This window comes from Centruroides vittatus, unplaced genomic scaffold, assembly GCF_030686945.1.
Source record: "Centruroides vittatus isolate TY-2023 unplaced genomic scaffold, ASM3068694v2 scaffold_386, whole genome shotgun sequence".
NCBI classification, from domain to species: domain Eukaryota; kingdom Metazoa; phylum Arthropoda; class Arachnida; order Scorpiones; family Buthidae; genus Centruroides; species Centruroides vittatus.
Genome location: NW_027122706.1, coordinates 5,438,074 through 5,460,153, shown reverse-complemented (window position 1 = coordinate 5,460,153; position 22,080 = coordinate 5,438,074). Strand labels below are relative to the sequence as shown.

General features: G+C 32.9%; 1 protein-coding gene across 1 annotated transcript in view; it reads left to right on the top strand.

Annotated features, from left to right (window-relative positions):
- The first annotated feature begins 1,292 nt into the window (after positions 1 to 1,292).
- The window catches only part of LOC136988882 (proteasome adapter and scaffold protein ECM29), a 158,679-nt gene continuing 137,891 nt past the window's right edge, over positions 1,293 to 22,080 (top strand). The window contains exons 1-3 of the mRNA XM_067286882.1: positions 1,293 to 1,439; positions 14,696 to 14,826; positions 20,157 to 20,392. Of these exons, the coding sequence (XP_067142983.1) occupies positions 1,418 to 1,439; positions 14,696 to 14,826; positions 20,157 to 20,392 (389 nt within the window). The 5' untranslated portion in view covers positions 1,293 to 1,417. The remainder of the gene's footprint in view (positions 1,440 to 14,695; positions 14,827 to 20,156; positions 20,393 to 22,080) is intronic.

Here is a 22,080-nt window from a genome sequence, read left to right as displayed (position 1 = left end):
GTGGATTTGTTCCATTAAAGTTAACGCAGAAACTCGATACAATCGAAGAGTCAAACCCTGGAAGCAAGGCGAAATTTATTAAAGAAATTAAATGTTTTTATAAAAATTCCTTTGAATATGTAAAGAAAAAAATGGACTGATTGTTTCGAAGAGCTACACATTTTTGGATGGATATTATTAAAATATAATATAAATTGGGAGGAGATTTTGAAGACGGTTCATTATGTGAAAGAAAACCACAAAATTGTTATCGATGATAATGAACTGTTCGATGAAATTAAGCGAGTAAACATGTATTGTTCCACGGAAAAAATAAATGAATGGAAGAAAAATAAAATAGAAGTTAGTTTGCGTTGGATAGAAATATAGAAATATTTTAAAGATGAGCATATTCCTACAAGAAAGTTGAAATTATTTGTTGAATTTGCAATGTGTTTGCCGGGTACTAATGCGACAGTTGAACGAGTATTTTCAATCATTAATGATTTCTGGGCAGTGACAAATCAAGATTAAACATAGAAACCTTATCAGCAGTGACTTCAGTGAAGGTGAATTTCCAGTATACATGTGAAGAATTTTGTAATGTTTTAAAAGAAAATGATACATTATTTTAAAAACTTCATTCAAATGAAAAATATAATTATAAAAAATAAAAATGACTCAAAATATTTTCTTTCTCAATTTTTTTTTGTAAAGCACATGCATAACCATTACCCCTCCAACCGTCTCGTCCAATGTACTGCTTTCGCGTTTAAAAAATCTGGTCACTTTAATTAACATGAAATAAATACGTAAAACAAGCTAAAGCTTGTTTTTTACTTGCTTATAATTTATTCTTATGAAAGCAAATGAAGTTATATATATATAACTAGAATCAAATCTGTTTAAAGAAAATTTTAGTAAATCGATTGGTTAGCTGCGACAAAATTCTGCGAGCGTCCTTGAAAACAGGCAAATATCAGCTTTAAAGTATCGCACATTTTGCGGCAAAATTTACGTATACGCCTTTACTTTAAAAAAACTATAAAACAATTATATAAAGTGTTATAAATCTGTGAAGGACGCATTCTTTTATAAAGAAATTAATTAAATTCTTATTTTTAATTATGCGATTATTACATTCTTCATTTTTCTAAACGATAGTGGTTTCTACATTTAAAAAATGCATTAAAATTGTATAGAATTCTGCGAGATTAAGTTTTATCTTTTAAAATTTTATATTCCAATTTAAAATAATGTTATTCTAGAAATAAAAGTGTCTTAGATAATTTTTCTATTTACATTAAAATTTCAGTAAACAATATAATTTGCCCGCATTGGCGCTGTTATCAAGCTAGTTAACCGGAAGTGTACATTTGAATCTCTTCCTCGTGGTTACTTCTTAGTGATGTACTGTTTATTCTAAAATAAGTGCACGATGACTTCGCAAGACGAGAGCGGTAATTTCTTTTCTTTGTTTTTGAATTCTGTTTACAAACAATTTATTAAAAAGGTTTCCTATTCAAGTTTTAATAAAATTTTCGACTTTTGTTTTGTTTTAGAATTATAAGATTATCCATTTTGAAATCATAAGTTGTTAAAAGTATATTTCCAGAGCTAAAAATTTACTCAGTCGTAATTCGTAAGTCACATTAATTACGAAACATCAGTAGAGAACATCAGTTAGATCTTGAAAAAAAAAATAATAATAATTTAAAAGAATTAAATACTTTGACTAGAATAAAACAAATAAAGGTATACCCAAATAAAAATAAATACCCTTATAACTAAATTGATTTAGGAAGAATTTGATCTTAATAAATTTTGTAAGGATAAAATAAATTCTGTTTCAACAATCTTCTACAATATATATGGTAAATCAGAATTTATATCATCTCAATCATATCAATTTAAGAAATCTGGGGGCAGAAGTTATTTTCATGTAATTGTTTATGTACAGGATGATTCACTTTGGCCTGAACACTTTGTTCAATGCCTTATGATTGCATAGTCACATTTGAATATAAATGTAATGTAATGTAAAATATACATTGATGTACCAGCTTTGTCATGAAATAAAGAATTGTTCATTTCATTCATGTTTCACATTCATAACTTGGAGATATTCTTAATTATGAATGTTCAGTCCTGAGCAAATCACTGTGTATGTGTGTGTGTGTTGTGTGTGTGTTGTGTGTATATTCGTGTTTTTTGCAAACTATAGAGGGCGCTGCAGTTTTACAAAATGGCTACTTTATCTGGGTTGCTTGTAACTAGTAAATGTAAAAGTAATCATATATTACTGTCCAATATAATGATATATGCTGCTTGTAGCAATTTTATAGAAATAGAACAATTATTGCTAGCGGGACACATCATGTGGTATCGAAACAAATGAGTGCGATCGTTCCAAACATATTTGTGCCCTTTGTGTTAAAAAAAACATCAGCTTTCACATCTGTCTCATCAGGGCTGGATTTACAACTAAGCTATGTAAGCTGTTGCTTAGGGCCTTGACTTTCAAGGGGCTCAAACATTTCTACAAAAAAGAAAATTAAAGTCAAATTTTGTAATAAAATTTTTTTAAAGAGTTAACATAATGACTTTTTTAAAAGAAATTGATAAAAAACCAATTTAAAAAAAAGATTTTTAATGGAACGGATATAAAAATTTAATTAAATTCAGTTATAAAACATAAGAATAGTGAAACCTCATGTCTTTTTCTTCCAACATCCGTATTAAATCTGAGACATAGTCTGATTTAATTCTTTTCTTTTTATGATTGACTTCTGAAATTGTGAAAGGTTGGTAAGGTGCTTTACAGCGTTCATCTTAGGGCTTCGAAATGCTTAAATCCAGCCCTGTGTCTCAAACAAAATTACTAGCATTTTAAACTTTAAGAAAATATCTTTTAAAATTGACAGCATAACTTGTTCATGAAAAGCTGGCCAATCGGGAAACTTTTGCCAATTCTTCACAGTGTAATCCACTCTTTCAGAATTTGGAGCAGCTCATAAATATAACTGACCGATGTCCAAATAATCATATGTTTATCATGTGGGAATAGACAAAAACTTATATTGGGCTCTGCAGGATCAACTGTAACACTTTGAAATTGCAATTTGGACATAACAGAAAGCTTTGTTTTTTCTATTACTATTCATCTTTACTTCTGATAATACACAAGAATGATTCGAACGACCCATATAGAATAATTTTGTTTTTAAACACCAGGGTGAGCATCTGGTGAAAAATGCAAATTACCTAAAAGTAACTTATACTGAACTGATCCAGTGTTTTGTATGATTTCAAATTTATGTGTAGTTTTTCAAGTTAAAAAATGTTTTTTACCTGTCTAATTACAATAAAAAGAGAGAAATTTTTTAGCATTTCTTTCATTGTTATCAATGAATTAGTTTTACAAAATACTAAAATGTTAGATACAAGAATATTTAGCAATGTAACAAATGTAAACTAGGGTGATTATAGATGCAATAAAGGAAAATAAAAATGATTTATATAATCAAAAATAATAATGGATAAAAAAAATTTAATTACAGTATATAAATCTATGACACACAGAACATTCTATCATAGATCTATCATTCATTTCATGTATATGCATCAGTGGTGTGTGTGGTGACATTTGATGATAGAGAAGCTGTGCAGGCCCTGGATAGAATCATTGGAAGTGTTATATGATATTTTGGTGTATAGCATCCACCAGCTAAACTGCGTGAGGTTGGTGCCCTGTAAAGCACATGTGCAAAATCGTACTGGTGTGTATATGGCTGCTTTACATGATTCAGATATTTTTGCCATGGAAGCTGTCTTGTATTTGACAGTACGGTGCTTCCATTGGGAATATGCATATACGAATTTATATTCAAACATACAATAGCAATCTTATCATTGTTTTTCACATGTAGTATAGAAATTTGTAATAAGATACATAATGTGGTTATAATAAAATATTAATTTTAATTAATTCAAAGTACATTAAAATATGAAAAAAATTGCACAATATGTATTTATATTTTAGAAAATACAAGGGAAGCAGCACTTCACAGCTTCCATGGATGGCATGCTACTGATATATAAAATAATAATGTTAATAACTTATCTCCAAGAATAATATTTAAATAACAACTATACTAATAATTTTGTGCTAAAAATGATTGGAAATTCTGAAATTGAAGATAACATAATAAATGAATTTAACACCTAAACACTCTTTCAAGCAGAAATAGATTTTAATGCTCTGTTTTCGGCATCATTTAGAGGCCTTCTTCAGGAACGTACAACCAAAAAACTGTTCTATCGTTTGAAACTGTCGAATATTGACGGTTTCAAACGATTAGAACAGTTTTTTGGTTGTACGTTCCTGAAGAAGGCCTCTAAATGATGCTGAAAACAGAGCATTAAAATCTATTTCTGCTGGAAGGAGTGTTTAGGTGTTAAATTTGTTAGTATTGGTCCAGTTTATTTGTGATATTTGTTTTGTCTGATTAACATAATAAAGCAGGAAGAGTTTACTTTTCTACATTGGGAGAGTTTTTTATTACAGTCCAGTAATGATTACTATGAACAAAATAATAATAATAATAATAATAATAATAATAATAATAATAATAATAACTCTCCCGTGGTCACCACCTGGTCGTGGTGGGAGAGCCCAGTAATTTTACTGATCCATAGGGCAATGCAGGCTGGAGCATAAGCTCCTGGTAGGGACACCCATGCCAGTAAGGTCTATGGGGAGAAATGAAGCTAAGAGTGACCACACCCACATTCTGTGGAGATATTCATCATGGTAATAACTAGATCAAAGTGTGATACCGGCTCGGACGTCGCCCGGGTTAACAAGGTCCGCGTTCGTGGGTTAGGCAGAGGCTCACGTTCGAAAAATAGGCCACAGTCTCCCTTGGTTACCGGTGGCGAAAGCAGCACCGGCCCAAGCATGGCTACTGCAATGCCCTCAACAGATGTGAGGAACCAACCCAGCCTTGGTGTTTCTGTGGTAATGCATCCACAGACCACAAAGGCTGGAAAACCACGCCAACGGATGAAATGGACAGTAGAAATGAACGAGTTTATCATCCGTACTTATTACACCATCACAAAACTCGAAACAAACATGACAGCATACAGACAACAACTACACCATAGATTCACACAACAGTATCCTCATCTCACTGTCACCGAACAAAGGGTTGTTGATCAAAAAAGAACAATTATACACAACAACCTTATTCCACAAACAACACTTGAACTTATCAAACAACAGGTTGCTGATCAAATACATCAACAGACAGAAACATCTAACATTAATGAAGATCATGTAACCTGTCAGGATAATCCAGCAACAAGCATTGATAATAACACACATACAACAATTACCACTAATGATACTACAGACACTTCCTCATCCATCACTGATAACATAGACATGGATTTAGTTAATACGCTCTCACTTATATTTCAGGAAACACTCACTAAATATACAGGCACAGATCCCACACAAAGACCACGAATACCAAAAATCAACACGTCGAAGGAAGTAGGAAAAACACTAAATTATGTAAACACTCACTTACTACCACACTACATTCATTCAATTTCTACACTCGCAGACATTCATACATTAGTTTATGCTGGGGCAGTCACAGTAGTGACACACCATGGACTGAAAATACAATCACAGACAAATACACAGAAAACACAATTCTATCACAAGCCTGCCTGGCAGAGAAGAATAGAAACACAAATAAATGACATTAGACAGCAATTAGGCAGGCTGACACAATACACTAAAAACAACATAACACCCAAATTAAGGAAACAGCTCAAAAACATTTTTAAGAAAATAAAAACGCATACAAAACATGAACATCACAACACACACATTACAGAATACATTGATACACTAAAACAAAAACTTGCTGCCAAAGCACGTAGACTCAAACGATACAAAACATGTACACTACGAAAACAACAAAATAAATTATTTACAAACAATGAAAAACTCTTTTACAGACAAATTAATAACAAAGCAAACACTGATACACAGCACAGTGGCACACCAACAGAAGAAGAACTCACAACATATTGGTCTTCTCTTTGGTCCAGTGCTGTCACGCACAATGCTGAAGCAGGCTGGATTGAGGAGGAGAACAAAAACTTACACAACATACCAACTATGCCCTGTGTTGAAATAAGCATACATGATTTCCAATACACTGTTAACAGAACACACAACTGGAAGACACCTGGTGTAGACAACATTCACAATTTCTGGTACAAAAAGTTTACATCACTGCACCAGGAGCTAGCTAAACACCTAACACACATCATCATCAATCCACAAGACATGCCAAATTTTCTTACTCAGGGCATCACCTACATGAAACCTAAAAACAACAATACCACAGACCCCACACAATACAGACCAATTACATGTCTCCCAACACTCTACAAATTATTGACATCCTGTATCGCAAACAAAATATACAAACATGTTGAAGAACACGACATTCTAACAGAACAACAAAAAGGTTGCCGTAGAAATCACAAGGGATGCAAAGAACAGTTACTCATAGATTCAGTCATTCTACGGCAAGCACACAAACAACACAGAAACATACACATGGCATATATAGACTACAGAAAAGCATTCGACAGTGTTCCACACAGTTGGCTGCTACATATTCTACACATGTACAAAATACATCCATCACTCATTACATTCTTCCAAAACACTATGCAGCACTGGAGAACAACACTACATCTCAGGGTTCATAACACTTCCATACAAACAAACCAAATCTTTATTAGGCGAGGAATTTTTCAAGGAGATTCCTTGAGTCCTCTCTGGTTCTGCCTAGCCTTGAATCCATTATCCAACATGTTAAACAACACACAATATGGCTACAATATCAGGCATGAAAAAACAACACAGTATACACTGTCACATCTCATGTACATGGATGACATAAAACTTTATGCATCCACACAAAAACAACTTCATCAACTCCTACAAATCACACATTCATACACCAAGGACATACAAATGGAATTTGGCCTAGATAAATGCAAAACAGTTCACATAGAAAAAGGAATCCTGAAGAAAGAAGATTTTGCGCTTGGAAATGGAGACATAATTGAATCCATGGAAGAGGGCGAGTTCTACAAGTATTTAGGATTCCAACAGGCCAAACTAACAGAACATACACAAATAAAGCAAAGATTAATTAAAGAATACCAAAGTAGGTTAAATGCTATTCTCAGAACACAATTAAATGCAAAACACACAGTTAAAGCAATAAACACATATGTCATCCCAGTACTCACATATTCTTTTGGAGTTATACATTGGACTCACACTGATCTTGAGCAACTCCAAAGGAAAACAAGAACAACACTTACTAAGCATAAACAACATCATCCTAAATCCGCCACAGAAAGATTAACCCTTCCACGTAAAGATGGCGGACGTGGCCTGATTGACATAGTTAACCTTCACTACAAACAAATACAGTCACTGCGAGAGTTTTTCTACAAAAAACAAGAAACATCACAATTACATAAAGCAGTAACTCTAGCAGACTCGAATAACACACCATTAAACTTACACTCTCATAATATGGACACAACACAACATATAAAAAGCATAGACACCATTAAGCAATCGTGGGCTCGAAAGGCACTCCATGGCAGGCATCCTTACGATCTGGCCCAGGATTTTGTTGACAAAACTGCGTCAAACAGCTGGTTAGCTCGGGGATGCCTCTTTGGGGAGACGGAAGGATTCATGATTGCCATACAGGATCAGGTCATAAATACTAAAAACTACAGAAAACACATACTCAAAGATGCAACACTCACAAATGACACATGCAGAAAATGTCACATCATGCCAGAAACTATACAACACATCACCTCTGGTTGCAAGCTCTTGGCACAGACAGATTATTTACACAGACATAATCAAGTAGCAAATATAATACACCAAGAGCTTGCAAAGAAACACAAATTAGTAGACATCCACGAACCATACTACAAATACATTCCACAGACAGTATTGGAAAACAACACGCACAAAATGTACTACGACAGAGCCATAATCACAGATAAAACAATTTACCACAACAGACCAGACATCACACTCATTGACAAACACAATAAAATCACATACATTATAGACATATCCATTCCAAACACTCACAATATACAAAACGCATGCACTGAAAAAATTAGCAAGTACACAGAACTCGCCCAGGAAATAAGGCATCTGTGGAGGATGGATAGGGTGCTTATTGTACCTGTTGTTCTCTCCTCTACAGGTGTCATACCACACACACTACACAAAAGCCTGGGCACATTAGAATTGAATAGAAACACATACATCACACTACAGAAGGCCACTATATTGAATACATGTCATATTGTGAGAAAATTCCTGAATACAGACACACACACTGATACACTTCTTTAATTTCTGTTTTGGTTACTATGCCTTGACTTTGGTCCGGCATAGTACACAGCCACCGGTGTTAACCGAGTATATCTCACTTAACCCAACATAATAATAATAACTCTCCCGTGGTCACCACCTGGTCGTGGTGGGAGAGCCCAGTAATTTTACTGATCCATAGGGCAATGCAGGCTGGAGCATAAGCTCCTGGTAGGGACACCCATGCCAGTAAGGTCTATGGGGAGAAATGAAGCTAAGAGTGACCACACCCACATTCTGTGGAGATATTTATTATGGTAATAACTAGATCAAAGTGTGATACCGGCTCGGACGTCGCCCGGGTTAACAAGGTCTGCGTTCGTGGGTTAGGCAGAGGCTCACGTTCGAAAAATAGGCCACAGTCTCCCTTGGTTACCGGTGGCGAAAGCAGCACTGGCCCAAGCATGGCTACTGCAATGCCCTCAACAGATGTGAGGAACAAACCCAACCTTGGTGTTTCTGTGGCAATGCATCCACAGACCACAAAGGCTGGAAAACCACGCCAACGGATGAAATGGACAGTAGAAATGAACGAGTTTATCATCCGTACTTACTACACCATCACAAAACTCGAAACAAACATGACAGCATACAGACAACAACTACACCATAGATTCACACAACAGTATCCTCACCTCACTGTCACCGAACAAAGGGTTGTTGATCAAAAAAGAACAATTATACACAACAACCTTATTCCACAAACAACACTTGAACTTATCAAACAACAGGTTGCTGATCAAATACATCAACAGACAGAAACATCTAACATTAATGAAGATCATGTAACCTGTCAGGATAATCCAGCAACAAGCATTGATAATAACACACATACAACAATTACCACTAATGATACTACAGACATTTCCTCATCCATCACTGATAACATAGACATGGATTTAGTTAATACACTCTCACATATATTTCAGGAAACACTCACTAAATATACAGGCACAGATCCCACACAACGACCACGAATACCAAAAATCAACACGTCAAAGGAAGTAGGAAAAACACTAAATTATGTAAACACTCACTTACTACCACACTACATTCATTCAATTTCTACACTCGCAGACATTCATACATTAGTTTATGCTGGGGCAGTCACAGTAGTGACACACCATGGACTGAAAGTACAATCACAGACAAATACACAGAAAACACAATTCTATCACAAGCCTGCCTGGCAGAGAAGAATAGAAACACAAATAAATGACATTAGACAGCAATTAGGCAGGCTGACACAATACACTAAAAACAACATAACACCCAAATTAAGGAAACAGCTCAAAAACATTTTCAAGAAAATAAAAACACACACAAAACATGAACATCACAACACACACATTACAGAATACATTGATACACTAAAACAAAAACTTGCTGCCAAAGCACGTAGACTCAAACGATACAAAACATGTACACTACGAAAACAACAAAATAAATTATTTACAAACAATGAAAAACTTTTTTACAGACAAATCAATAACAAAGCAAACACTGTTACACAGCACAGTGGCACACCAACAGAAGAAGAACTCACAACATATTGGTCTTCTCTTTGGTCCAGTGCTGTCACGCATAATGCTAATGCAGGCTGGATCGAGGAGGAGAAGAGAAACTTGCACAACATACCAACTATGCCCTGTGTTGAAATAAGCATACATGATTTCCAATACACTGTTAACAGAACACACAACTGGAAGACACCTGGTGTAGACAACATTCACAATTTCTGGTACAAAAAGTTTACATCACTGCACCAGGAACTAGCTAAACATCTAACACACATCATCATCAATCCACAAGACATGCCAAATTTTCTTACTCAGGGCATCACCTACATGAAACCTAAAAACAACAATACCACAGACCCCACACAATACAGACCAATTACATGTCTTCCAACACTCTACAAATTATTGACATCCTGTATCGCAAACAAAATATACAAACACGTTGAAGAACACGACATTCTAACAGAACAACAAAAAGGTTGTCGTAGAAACCACAGGGGATGCAAAGAACAGTTACTCATAGATTCAGTCATTCTACGGCAAGCACACAAACAACACAGAAACATACACATGGCATATATAGACTACAGAAAAGCATTCGACAGTGTTCCACACAGTTGGCTGCTACATATTCTACACATGTACAAAATACATCCATCACTCATTGCATTCTTTCAAAACACTATGCAGCACTGGAGAACAACACTACATCTCAGGGTTAGTAACACTTCCATACAAACAAACCAAATTTTTATTAGGCGAGGAATATTTCAAGGAGATTCCTTGAGTCCTCTCTGGTTCTGCCTAGCCCTGAACCCATTATCCAACATGTTAAACAACACGCAATATGGTTACAATATCAGACACGAAAAAACAACACAGTTTACACTGTCACATCTCATGTACATGGATGACATAAAACTTTATGCATCCACACAAAAACAACTTCATCAACTCCTACAAATCACACATTCATACACCAAGGACATACAAATGGAATTTGGCCTAGATAAATGCAAAACAGTTCACATAGAAAAAGGAATCCTGAAGAAAGAAGATTTTGCACTTGGAAATGGAGACATTATTGAATCCATGGAAGAGGGCGAGTTCTACAAGTATTTAGGATTCCAACAGGCCAAACTAACAGAACATACACAAATAAAGCAAAGATTAATTAAAGAATACCAAAGTAGGTTAAATGCTATTCTCAGAACACAGTTAAATGCAAAACACACAGTTAAAGCAATAAACACATATGTTATCCCAGTACTCACATATTCTTTTGGAGTTATACATTGGACTCACACAGATCTCGAGCAACTCCAAAGGAAAACAAGAACAACACTTACTAAGCATAAACAACATCATCCTAAATCCGCCACAGAAAGATTAACCCTTCCACGTAAAGATGGCGGACGTGGCCTGATTGACATAGTTAACCTTCACTACAAACAAATACAGTCACTGCGAGAGTTTTTCTACAAAAAACAAGAAACATCACAATTACATAAAGCAGTAACTCTAGCAGACTCGAATAACACACCATTAAACTTACACTCACATCATATGGACACAACACAACATATAAAAAGCATAGACACCATTAAGCAATCGTGGGCTCGAAAGGCACTCCATGGCAGGCATCCTTATGATCTGGCCCATGATTTTGTTGACAAAACTGCGTCAAACAGCTGGTTAGCTCAGGGATGCCTCTTTGGGGAGACGGAAGGATTCATGATTGCCATACAGGATCAGGTCATAAATACTAAAAACTACAGAAAACACATACTCAAAGATGCAACACTCACAAATGACACATGCAGAAAATGTCACGTCATGCCAGAAACTATACAACATATCACCTCTGGTTGCAAGCTCTTGGCACAGACAGATTATTTACACAGACATAATCAAGTAGCAAATATAATACACCAAGAGCTTGCAAAGAAACACAAATTAGTAGACATCCACGAACCATACTACAAATACATCCACAGACAGTATTGGAAAACAACACGCACAAAATGTACTACGACAGAGCCATAATCACAGATAAAACAATTTACCACAACAGACCAGACATCACACTCATTGACAAACACAATAAAATCACATACATTATAGACATATCCATTCCAAACACTCACAATATACAAAACGCATGCACTGAAAAAATTAGCAAGTACACAGAACTCGCCCAGGAAATAAGGCATCTGTGGAGGATGGATAGAGTGCTTATTGTACCTGTTGTTCTCTCCTCTACAGGTGTCATACCACACACACTACACAAAAGCCTGGGCACATTACAATTGAATAGAAACACATACATCACTCTACAGAAGGCCACTATATTGAATACATGTCATATTGTGAGAAAATTCCTGAATACAGACACACACACTGATACACTTCTTTAATTTCTGTTTTGGTTACTATGCCTTGACTTTGGTCCGGCATAGTACTTAGCCACCGGTGTTAACCGAGTATATCTAACTTACAAAAAATAATAATAATCAAAATATAGTAGAAGCAAAATTAGGTGGTGATGATTTTTCCAGAAGGAAAAAATAATATTTCTGTTTACTTTTTCAGCTACTTACATGGTAGAACTGTTTTGTTAAAAAAAAAATTATGAATCAATATGAAATGAAAAAAGATGAAAGTGCAACAAGCTTTTATATTGTCATTTAGAAAAATTTTATATTGGTTTTTATTATTTTATTTTGTATTATATTATAATTAGATAATTGCTAATTTTAAAATATAACATTGTCATATCTAATTATTGATGCTTTAACCAAAACTGAATTTCCTATTTCTGTTTTGAAAAAAATAACATTATTTATAGTTCACTAATTTTTCATTAAGTCATTTGATACAGCATAAATAAGCTAGAAGAAAAACTAAACAGAAATAAAAGTTTTTCATTTTGAAAACAGTTTATAAAAATTTTGATACTTCTGATTTTGCTTTTCCTCTCCTGTTTTGATTATTTTTTTGAATACACTTATATCATTACTATTAAATGAATACTTGCTTACTGGAATCCAAATTCAATAAAAACAAAAACCTTTCAAATGTCCAGTGCTGGACATTTGAAAGGTTTTTGTTTTTATCATTACTATTGAGATGTTCAGAAAGTAATTTTTCTGTTACTTACTTTCTGTAATTTTACTGTTGGGTTGTTCGGAAAGTAATCAATTTTCTTATAATATATAAATATATTATTGAATTATATATTGACCATTTTGGTCCAATACCTTTTATCATCTTTATGATTCCACCCTCATAAAAGTTCTGATCTTTGCTTACAAAAAAACTGATCCAACTGATTTTTGATATCCTCATTTGAAGTAAATGTTTTACTGTTTAAAAAATTTTGTAAAGACCAAAATAAGTAATAATCTGAGGGTGCCAGATCTGGCGAATATGGTGGGTGTGGTAATATATCCCATTCAAAAACTGTAAGAGCTTCAAATTCATTTAGAAGCTGTAACAGCTTCTGATGAGTTACCAAACTTGTGTGAGGTCTGGCATTATCATGGTAAAACACTACATCTTTTCTGTTGATCAATTCTGGCCTTTTCTGTTTGATGGTATCACTCAATTTGTCCAGTTGATGGCAGTACACTTCCAAATAAATTGTGAAATTGTCTGGTAGAAGCTCAAAAAAATATTTCCCTTAAAATTCCACCAAACAGAGGGCATCACTTTTTTTTTTAATGAATATTGGCCTTTGAAGTGCTTTGAGTTAGCTCATCTCTTCTACTCCATGATTGCTTGCATTTGACATTGTTATAAACAATCCATTTTTCATTGCCAGCTATGATTCATTTCAAAAATGGATCATTTTCTTGACATTTGAGATGCAAATCACAGATGTCAATGAGACGGACCAAATATCTTTATTTAAGAACATGTGGAACCCATATATCGAGCTTTGAAATGAAACCAAGTCATTTCAAGTGATCATAAACAGTTGAATTTGACAAATTTAACCTCTTAGCAATTTTGTGTGTTGTTATTCAGCAGTTTGCTTCAATCAATACCTTTATTTTGTCTTCATCAGCTTCAACTAGCCTTCCAGAATGTGGTGCATCTTCAATATTGAAATTGTTGGAACAAAATTTTGCAAACCAGTTTTGGCATTGTCATTCTGTCAACATGTCTTCTCTGTACATGTCTCTCAATTTTTTTTGTGCTTGAACAGCTTTCTTACCTTTTTGGTAATAAAAAAGCAAAATATGCTGAAAATGCTGCTTTCAATTTTCCATATTTGATGGGACACCAAAAAACAAAAAAATTGCAAAGAATCAAACAAAAGTTTTTTACAAATAAACTTTTAAATGTCAGCTGTCAAAATATATAATGGCAATATGATTTTGAATGAAATTGGTGGTAAAAATACAACTAATCTCTCCGGTGATAAAAAAACGAAATTACTTTCTGAACAACCCAATAGACTTTATGGCTAAAAAATTAAGCTCTTTATCTTCAATTCTCTTATCAAGCTTTAGAATTTTCAATCATTTTTGGTTCAAAATTATCATTATGCTAACTTTTTAAATTAGAAAAAAAATCATATATATGAAACAACGAGCAATAAGTCTCCTTTTTTTTCCTATAAAAATAAATATGTATTATTATATTTACTGTTTCAATTTACATCCTATTTTTATTTCAGTATTATTGGAACGAGTATTCTTACGAATAGGATCAGCTGAAACTGATGAACAGTTACAAAATGCACTGACTAAGTTCTTACCTCCAGTATTGCTCAAATTATCGAGTCCACAAGAACATATTAGAAAAAAGGTAGTTATTTTTAGATGCCTACATATTTTTAAATAAATTCATTTTTTTCTTACTTTCAATCTTTATATTATTCAATATGTTTGTAGTTTACATAAATAAGAATAAGTACCGTATTTTACAAACTATAAGACGCACTTTTTTCTTCGAAAAATTGCTTCCAAAATTCAGGTGCGTCTTATAGTCTGTAGCGTGTTATAGGTATTTTTTTTTTTAAAATTGTTTAAAAATTAAGGTGCGTCTTATAGTCCGTAAAATACAGTATACTTTTGTTATATTACGTAAATAATATTTCAAATATCTGTAAAAATAAAATCTTTTATAATACATGTATTATGTATTAAATACATGAAATTTAGATTTGAAATGTGAATTGCATTGAAATTGGAATGGATCTGTGTGAATGTAAATTAATTGCTTGTGGAGTGCCAGAGTGTTACTCACTAGTGTTGAAAATAAATTACAAATAGGTTTGTTGTTGTGTTATAAATAATTTGTGTACTGTGTTTAGAATGTGTAAACAGCAACATATTAAAACATTTTACGGTGCCCATTTGCTAATTTTCATTTCAATCATATGAAAAGGAATGAAATGGCACATCATTTTCCGCTGTCCTGTAAATAGGACTTTAGGACAGTGGTTTCCAACCTGTGGGGCGCGCCCCCGTAGGGGGGCACGAGACTGTTGCAAGGGGGGCATGCAGCTGTTTCCAAAATACCATTTTTGAATACAAACCAAAAAAGTCGAATAGGTGTCAAAAAATGAATCAGCAAAATAGGTATACGTAATCCACAATCCTCGCCGCGAATTTTTCGGGTACAAATGCTAAAACATCCATCCATACTCTTGCTGGAATGAGAACATCTCGCTTTCGCGTTTGGAGCCGAGCGCGCTTTGAGTATTTATGAAATTAGATTGTTAGAAAAATTAAGGGGGCGCAACAATTTTTTTTTTAAAGGGGGGCGCAGGTACAAAAAGGTTGGAAACCACTGCATTAGGATGATGTAGTGTGCATACTGCTTATACTGAAGTAAGCCTTATAACTTTATGTTCTTAGTCGAAGCATGTCAAAAAAGTATCTTACATTGGAGGAGGTGAAAGATCTTGAAGAGTTTGAGGATGAATATTCAGAAGCAAATGTGTGTGTGCTACTGCCAGATGCCAGTGATTTGTCAGACGAAGATGCAGATGATGATGATGATGTTGCTAATTCTGGGGATGTACTTGTTTCTGATGTTTCTAGAGAGTTAGAATTCAATTTGTCTGTCCTTCCTTAATCTTGAGAACAGAGTTAGATAGATGTGAAAGTCAAGACCAAATATGGAAAACTTAAGAGCAGGAGGATCAGATTAACTGTACACAGACTTCCAGTTTGTGCCACAAGTCATGTTATTTCAATTTAAAAATTTCTCCAGAATGGAGTTAGATACATAACCAGCATGACTTTATTGCTAATAAGAAAAGTATGCTGTACAGAAGCAAACACTACTACACTCCGCAGGCAAGATCTCTGTGCTACCTGTCACAGTACTGTCCTAATGACAATGATATAGAGTCTATTTTGTGCTATATTATTGTCGCAGTAATTAAGTGAATATAATACATATTTTTTAAAATTGTATCCTTTTTGTAGGAATTGTATTGTAATTATACCTAATCTATATATCTATTTTTAAATCTATAAAATGAATTTCTATTTAAATTTAAATTATGAATATTTTTAAAACAATCTATAGTATATTAGATTGAAATACCTTTTTAATAGTTGTAAAATGCAATTTAAATTGTATTGATAATTAAAAACACATAAAATAATCATTAATTATTCAAAACATATGTTTAAAAACATTAAAAATTTTGATTTATTTGCAAAATTTATCTGAAATATTAAAATTAAAAATTATTGTGATAATTTTACTCATGTAACCCAATATGAAGTCTGTTCTGCTTTTTTCTTTGATATTTTATCTAGGGACAACTCATCTTAAAGTCTGCCATCAGATTAATTCCCTTTATTTGCTTTCCTGTCAGATTAGTATGAAGAGAGCATAGACTGTGGGCAATATTAGAAATAAAAACTGTTTTATGTCAGCACATCATCTGCACTTTTATTGGTAATCACTGCATATGATCCACAGAAACTCATATAAAAATTAGTATTATTTTTTATTTGCTTCCGCTCATATAGTTTTATATACAACTAGCAGATGAGACTGGTGTTACTCAGACAAAAATTAATGATAGCAAACATTAAGATTATTAGATTATAGCTGATTCTACCCATTTTCACTGGGTACAAGAATTAAGTTTCTTCTCTTCCAAGACTGATTACAGAATTTTTAGATGAGACTAAAAATATGTTTGTTTTTATGCAAAAATTCAAAAAAAAGAAAAAACACATCTAAAATAGTACAATCGCAGCCGAGTTCTTCAGGATAATCCTTACTCCTTGCCCTCTCCCTGCAGGGGAGGGAATTTCTAAAAATTCCTTCTTAGCATGCATTCTCATGATGTACCCTAACTGTGTACCAAATTTCAGCTTTCAACTTTTAACTGTTTGGGTTCTGCACTTATCATCATCATCATCATCATCATCAACCCATTTTGATTATACATATATAGCTATACATCCACAAGAGCCGAATTATCGGGCTAGAGTTGGCTATAATAAATAAATAATTAATAAGACAATTTGGCAATAGAGTTTGGCGTTAGGCACCATCTCTTACTAAACTTAATAATTATAATTAAATTAAATAAATAATTTTAATAATTTGGAACTGGAGGAAAAGAAATCGGCCCGAAGCGGGACTCGAACCCGCAACTTCTGCTATCCGTGCAGACACGTTACCAGTTACGCTACCCGGACCTTCAGTCCGATCGCCTCCTCCAGTATATATAAGCTAACACGACGACCATCGACGGTCATTACAATGCCGGCTGGGGACACATCAAGTGCCCACGTCTTCCCAAGACACTCAACCGGCCATCGCAACCCCGGCAAGGCGTATAAATATAAATAAATAACAAATCCAGTTCCAAATTATTAAAATTATTTATTTAATTTAATTATAATTATTAAGTTTAGTAAGAGATGGCGCCTAACGCCAAGCTCTAGTGCCAAATTGTCTTATTAATTATTTATTTATTATAGCCAACTCTAGCCCGATAATTCGGCTCTTGTGGATGTATAGCTTTGTGACGGGTTAGTCGTTATTTAGTTATACATATATAGATTATAAAATATTAGTGTGGTTGACTATTATTTTTATTGTTTGTTTAGTGATCTATTAATTTATATTTTAAGTTATTTGGAGCAAATAAATTTTATTTGATAGTATTTTACATTCTCAGCATTGCATGATTTTTCTTTATTTATACACAGTGGAACTTCACTTAACAAGAATAATTTGTTCCAGAACCTTGCTCGTAATGCAAAACACTTGTTAAACAAAACAATTTTTCTCATAGAAATTAATGTAAAATACGATAATGTGTTCCATGCTGAAAAAAATACTCAAAACCCGTATTTACTTGCCTATAAGATGAGGGTTTTATTCATTTTTCACTGCTTTAAAAACCTAGGTCATCCTATACATGTGTGCGAAGGATCCTTTGTGCTTTTTTAATAATTTTTGTGAACTGTGTATAGTTCATGCTGCCATTATAGCAGAGTGCTATCGAGGTCAAGGTGAATGTTGCTTTTAAAGAGATGATCCAAAAATAGCTGGTCACTTTTAGCAATGATTATAAATGTAGTTATTTCATATTTGTTAAATTGGTATTTTTAATGAATATTTGTACATTTTGAATCATTAAAAATAAGCTTTTTCCTGTCATGTGAATTTTAATCTTTTGGTTTTGCTACACGGGTATCAGGTGTGTGGAAAAGAATTCTTCAAAAGCTGATAGCAGTCATTCAGGAAATACTGCATTTTAAATTCACTTGACAGATCAGAGGACGATGCTTTGTGAGTAAGAGGGAAAAAGAGGATTGTAATGAAGCTTCGTAGGGCGAGTCTGAGTAGAAAAAAGGTGATAGTGACAAGAAAACATGGTTGTTTGTCTTAATATTTGCATTTGATGATAATTTATTTGTGATTAAATGAAATAAAATTAGAATTACTCGGTTCCACTTGAGGACTATAGATTTAAGCCGAACAAAAAGTTAACACACATAGGCTCAACCAACAGATCACTTACAAAAGGGATAGCTGAGCATAAATATGACACATACAACAAAAAGTTTAATTCCACCTTAGCCCAGTTTACAAGTGAACCGAATATAATGGCCAAATGGGAAGAGGCTAAGATTATTATACCTATGCTTGATTATAACAAGCTTAGAACAATTGAAACAATAGAAATCTTTACGAAATCCCTCAAAGAGAACTGTATTAACAGCAGAGACACAGACTCACTCTCCACTGCATGGCAATCACTCCTCAATAACCCCTTAAATTAAATAGGCCAATCCACCCTCATCAAGCTTGTTGCAATCTTTCGAGCATTTTCTAAATTTATGTCATTTTTTTATTTTCCAATTTTAACAATTATCTTATCATCAATAGTCATTTGCACATCTTGGTTAAATTCAAAAGATAATTAACAATGTCGATATCATTTAAACTTTATTAGCAATGATGTCACTAGTAAGAAGAAACCTTTGTAAACAGTGACGTCATTTAAATATCTGCTAACCGACATTCCAATTGACCTTATTGTACCCGAAGAAGGCCATTCAAAATGGCTGAAAATGTTTGTACTTAGTGATTAAACTGCTAGAATCAATGTATGAAAGTTTTGTCTTACTTATTTTAAAATAAATATAACTGTAAAAATTGAAAATCTTATTACATTAAAAAACCAGATTAATTTAATGTATATATAATATATATATAAATTTTATTATATATATATATATATTTTTTTTTGTGGTTTTAGGCCTATTATATATTTATAATAACAAATATACTGTATTTGAAAAATTTTCTGTACCTATATTACTGTAATTCATATGAATTTTTTGTATTTTGTTTTTTATTGCAAAAGTTGGAAAGTGGTTTATCTAAAGAAATTAATATTAAATAATTTGCATTATTAATAATAATATCTATTAGTAATTTATTATTTACAATTGTTATCTTGTAAGAGCTTTTTTTAATGGTGCCACTGCCATTTTATAATGTAAATTCTTTAGTTTTCAATAAATTTCACTTTATATTTAAGTTACTGCATTTGTATGTATTGAATTTAATAAATATTTAAGATTAAATTTTTTATTACCTTTCTTTAAAAGTGAAATAGATTAATTTAAATTTTTTTATTAAAGGTTATGGAATTACTTGTTCATATTAATAAGCGTTTGAAATCAAGGCCACAAGTTCAACTTCCAATGGAAGCTCTTCTACTGCAATATGGAGATCCTGCAGCAACTACTTTTTCAATAAATTTTACTATAATTTATTTAAAATTGGGTTACCCTAGAATTGAAATTGACAAACAAATTTCATTAATTCCAAATTTATTGTCTTGCATAGATAATAAACCTCTACAGCATAAAGAAAGGTTTGTTTATAAATACACATTATTTAAATATAAATTTCTATAATTTTAAAATAAAATGTAGAAGAGTAATATAATAAAGAAAAATATTAAAACTTCTACTATAATTTTGGAATTTATTTTTATTTTAGAAAACTATTTTGATTTTTCCAAAGACCCTTAAAAAGTTAGCTTTCTAGATAAAACTTTAAAACTTTCTATATTTAACTAACACGTTTGGCATTCTAAGCATTAAATTCAAATTTAATGCAAAACAAATAGATTTTTATTTAGACAGAAATTGGGATGTTTATAGCTCAAGTATATAATTGGACCATGTTTTATTGGTCATGTATCTCTGCTCAGACATCTTATTGATGATTTTTGATAGAATGTACTCAGTTTATTTATGATAGACATTATTTGGTTTTCTTTCTTCTTTTTATTGACATCTGAATAGGAAGATCTTTAGTCCACAGGACCTAGCCTGGTTTATAGATAGATCTGAAATTGATAGTGGCTACTGATGCTAGCATTTGTAAGGGAAGTTTAGATAAAGATTTTGAAAACAGTACGTTTTTAAAATCTTTATCTAAATAACCCCTGTCTCAAGTTAGAGATTTTTGTGTTTAACTATACAGTTTCCTTATGGTGCTTTAAGCAGAAGTGCTGGTTATTACTTGAAGCATTTGCATCATTTTAAATAAATTTCTTTCCAGTAAAATCTACATTGTTTCTGACAGTCACTCTTTTTTGAAGCTATTTGATTCTTCTATTCGATCAGTTTATTTCAACACTTGTCTCTCTGAACTGACTTCTAGCAGTAGAGTTTTTTCTTGTGGGTGCCAGAGCATGAGGGAATTGCAGAAATGAAAATGTTGATTTACTGGCTAACCAGGATGCTTCTTAGCCTTTTATTGGGCCCAATCCAGCTTTTACTTTTTTAATGATTTTTCTAGAGCTGTTAAAGACTGAACTGCTTCTAGTCATTTAACACAATAGGGAAAACTCTTGGTGTAAAGCATATTAAGGTATTTTTTACCTAGCTTGTCTTGTGCAAAATGTGGATCTTATTGTTTTTAGCATGAATTATATATGGTATGACTGATTTTGTGTACGTGCTTAAACATGATGACTGAAACTCCTTCTCAACCTTTTGCCACTTTTGTGACTGCTGAGGGGAGTTTTCTGCATATCATTAGTGAATGTACAGATCTCTGATTAGGCAGACATTTGAACTGAGTTTTTTTTTTTTTTTTCTGAGCTACTACCTTTCATATCTGTTATTTCTTTTAAAGAGATCAGACTTTTGAGTAATTTTTGTGGACTGTGCAATGGACTTTTTTTAGGTTAAAGTACTTTTGGCTTTTTTCTTACCTGCACACTTTACAATCTACAAGACTGCTGATCATTCAAAGATGTTAAGAAGGAAACCTTTGTTACCATTACTACAAATTTGAAAAAATTATAAAAATATTGTATTAAGTCTGTCACAAAAATTTTTGAGCTGAGTATTAGCGAAGCCTCTTCTATGTGGCTTACAGAATTGTGTTTGTTCTCAAAATCTATTTGATCGATTTGGATTGCCATTTTCCATTAATTGCAAAGAGGAATACAAAAATGTAATGAGGATTTAGATATTTAAATGTAAAAAATAATGGTCCTTGACTTTGTTTTCGATATACAGCCATTATGCATGCTCAGTTGCTTTC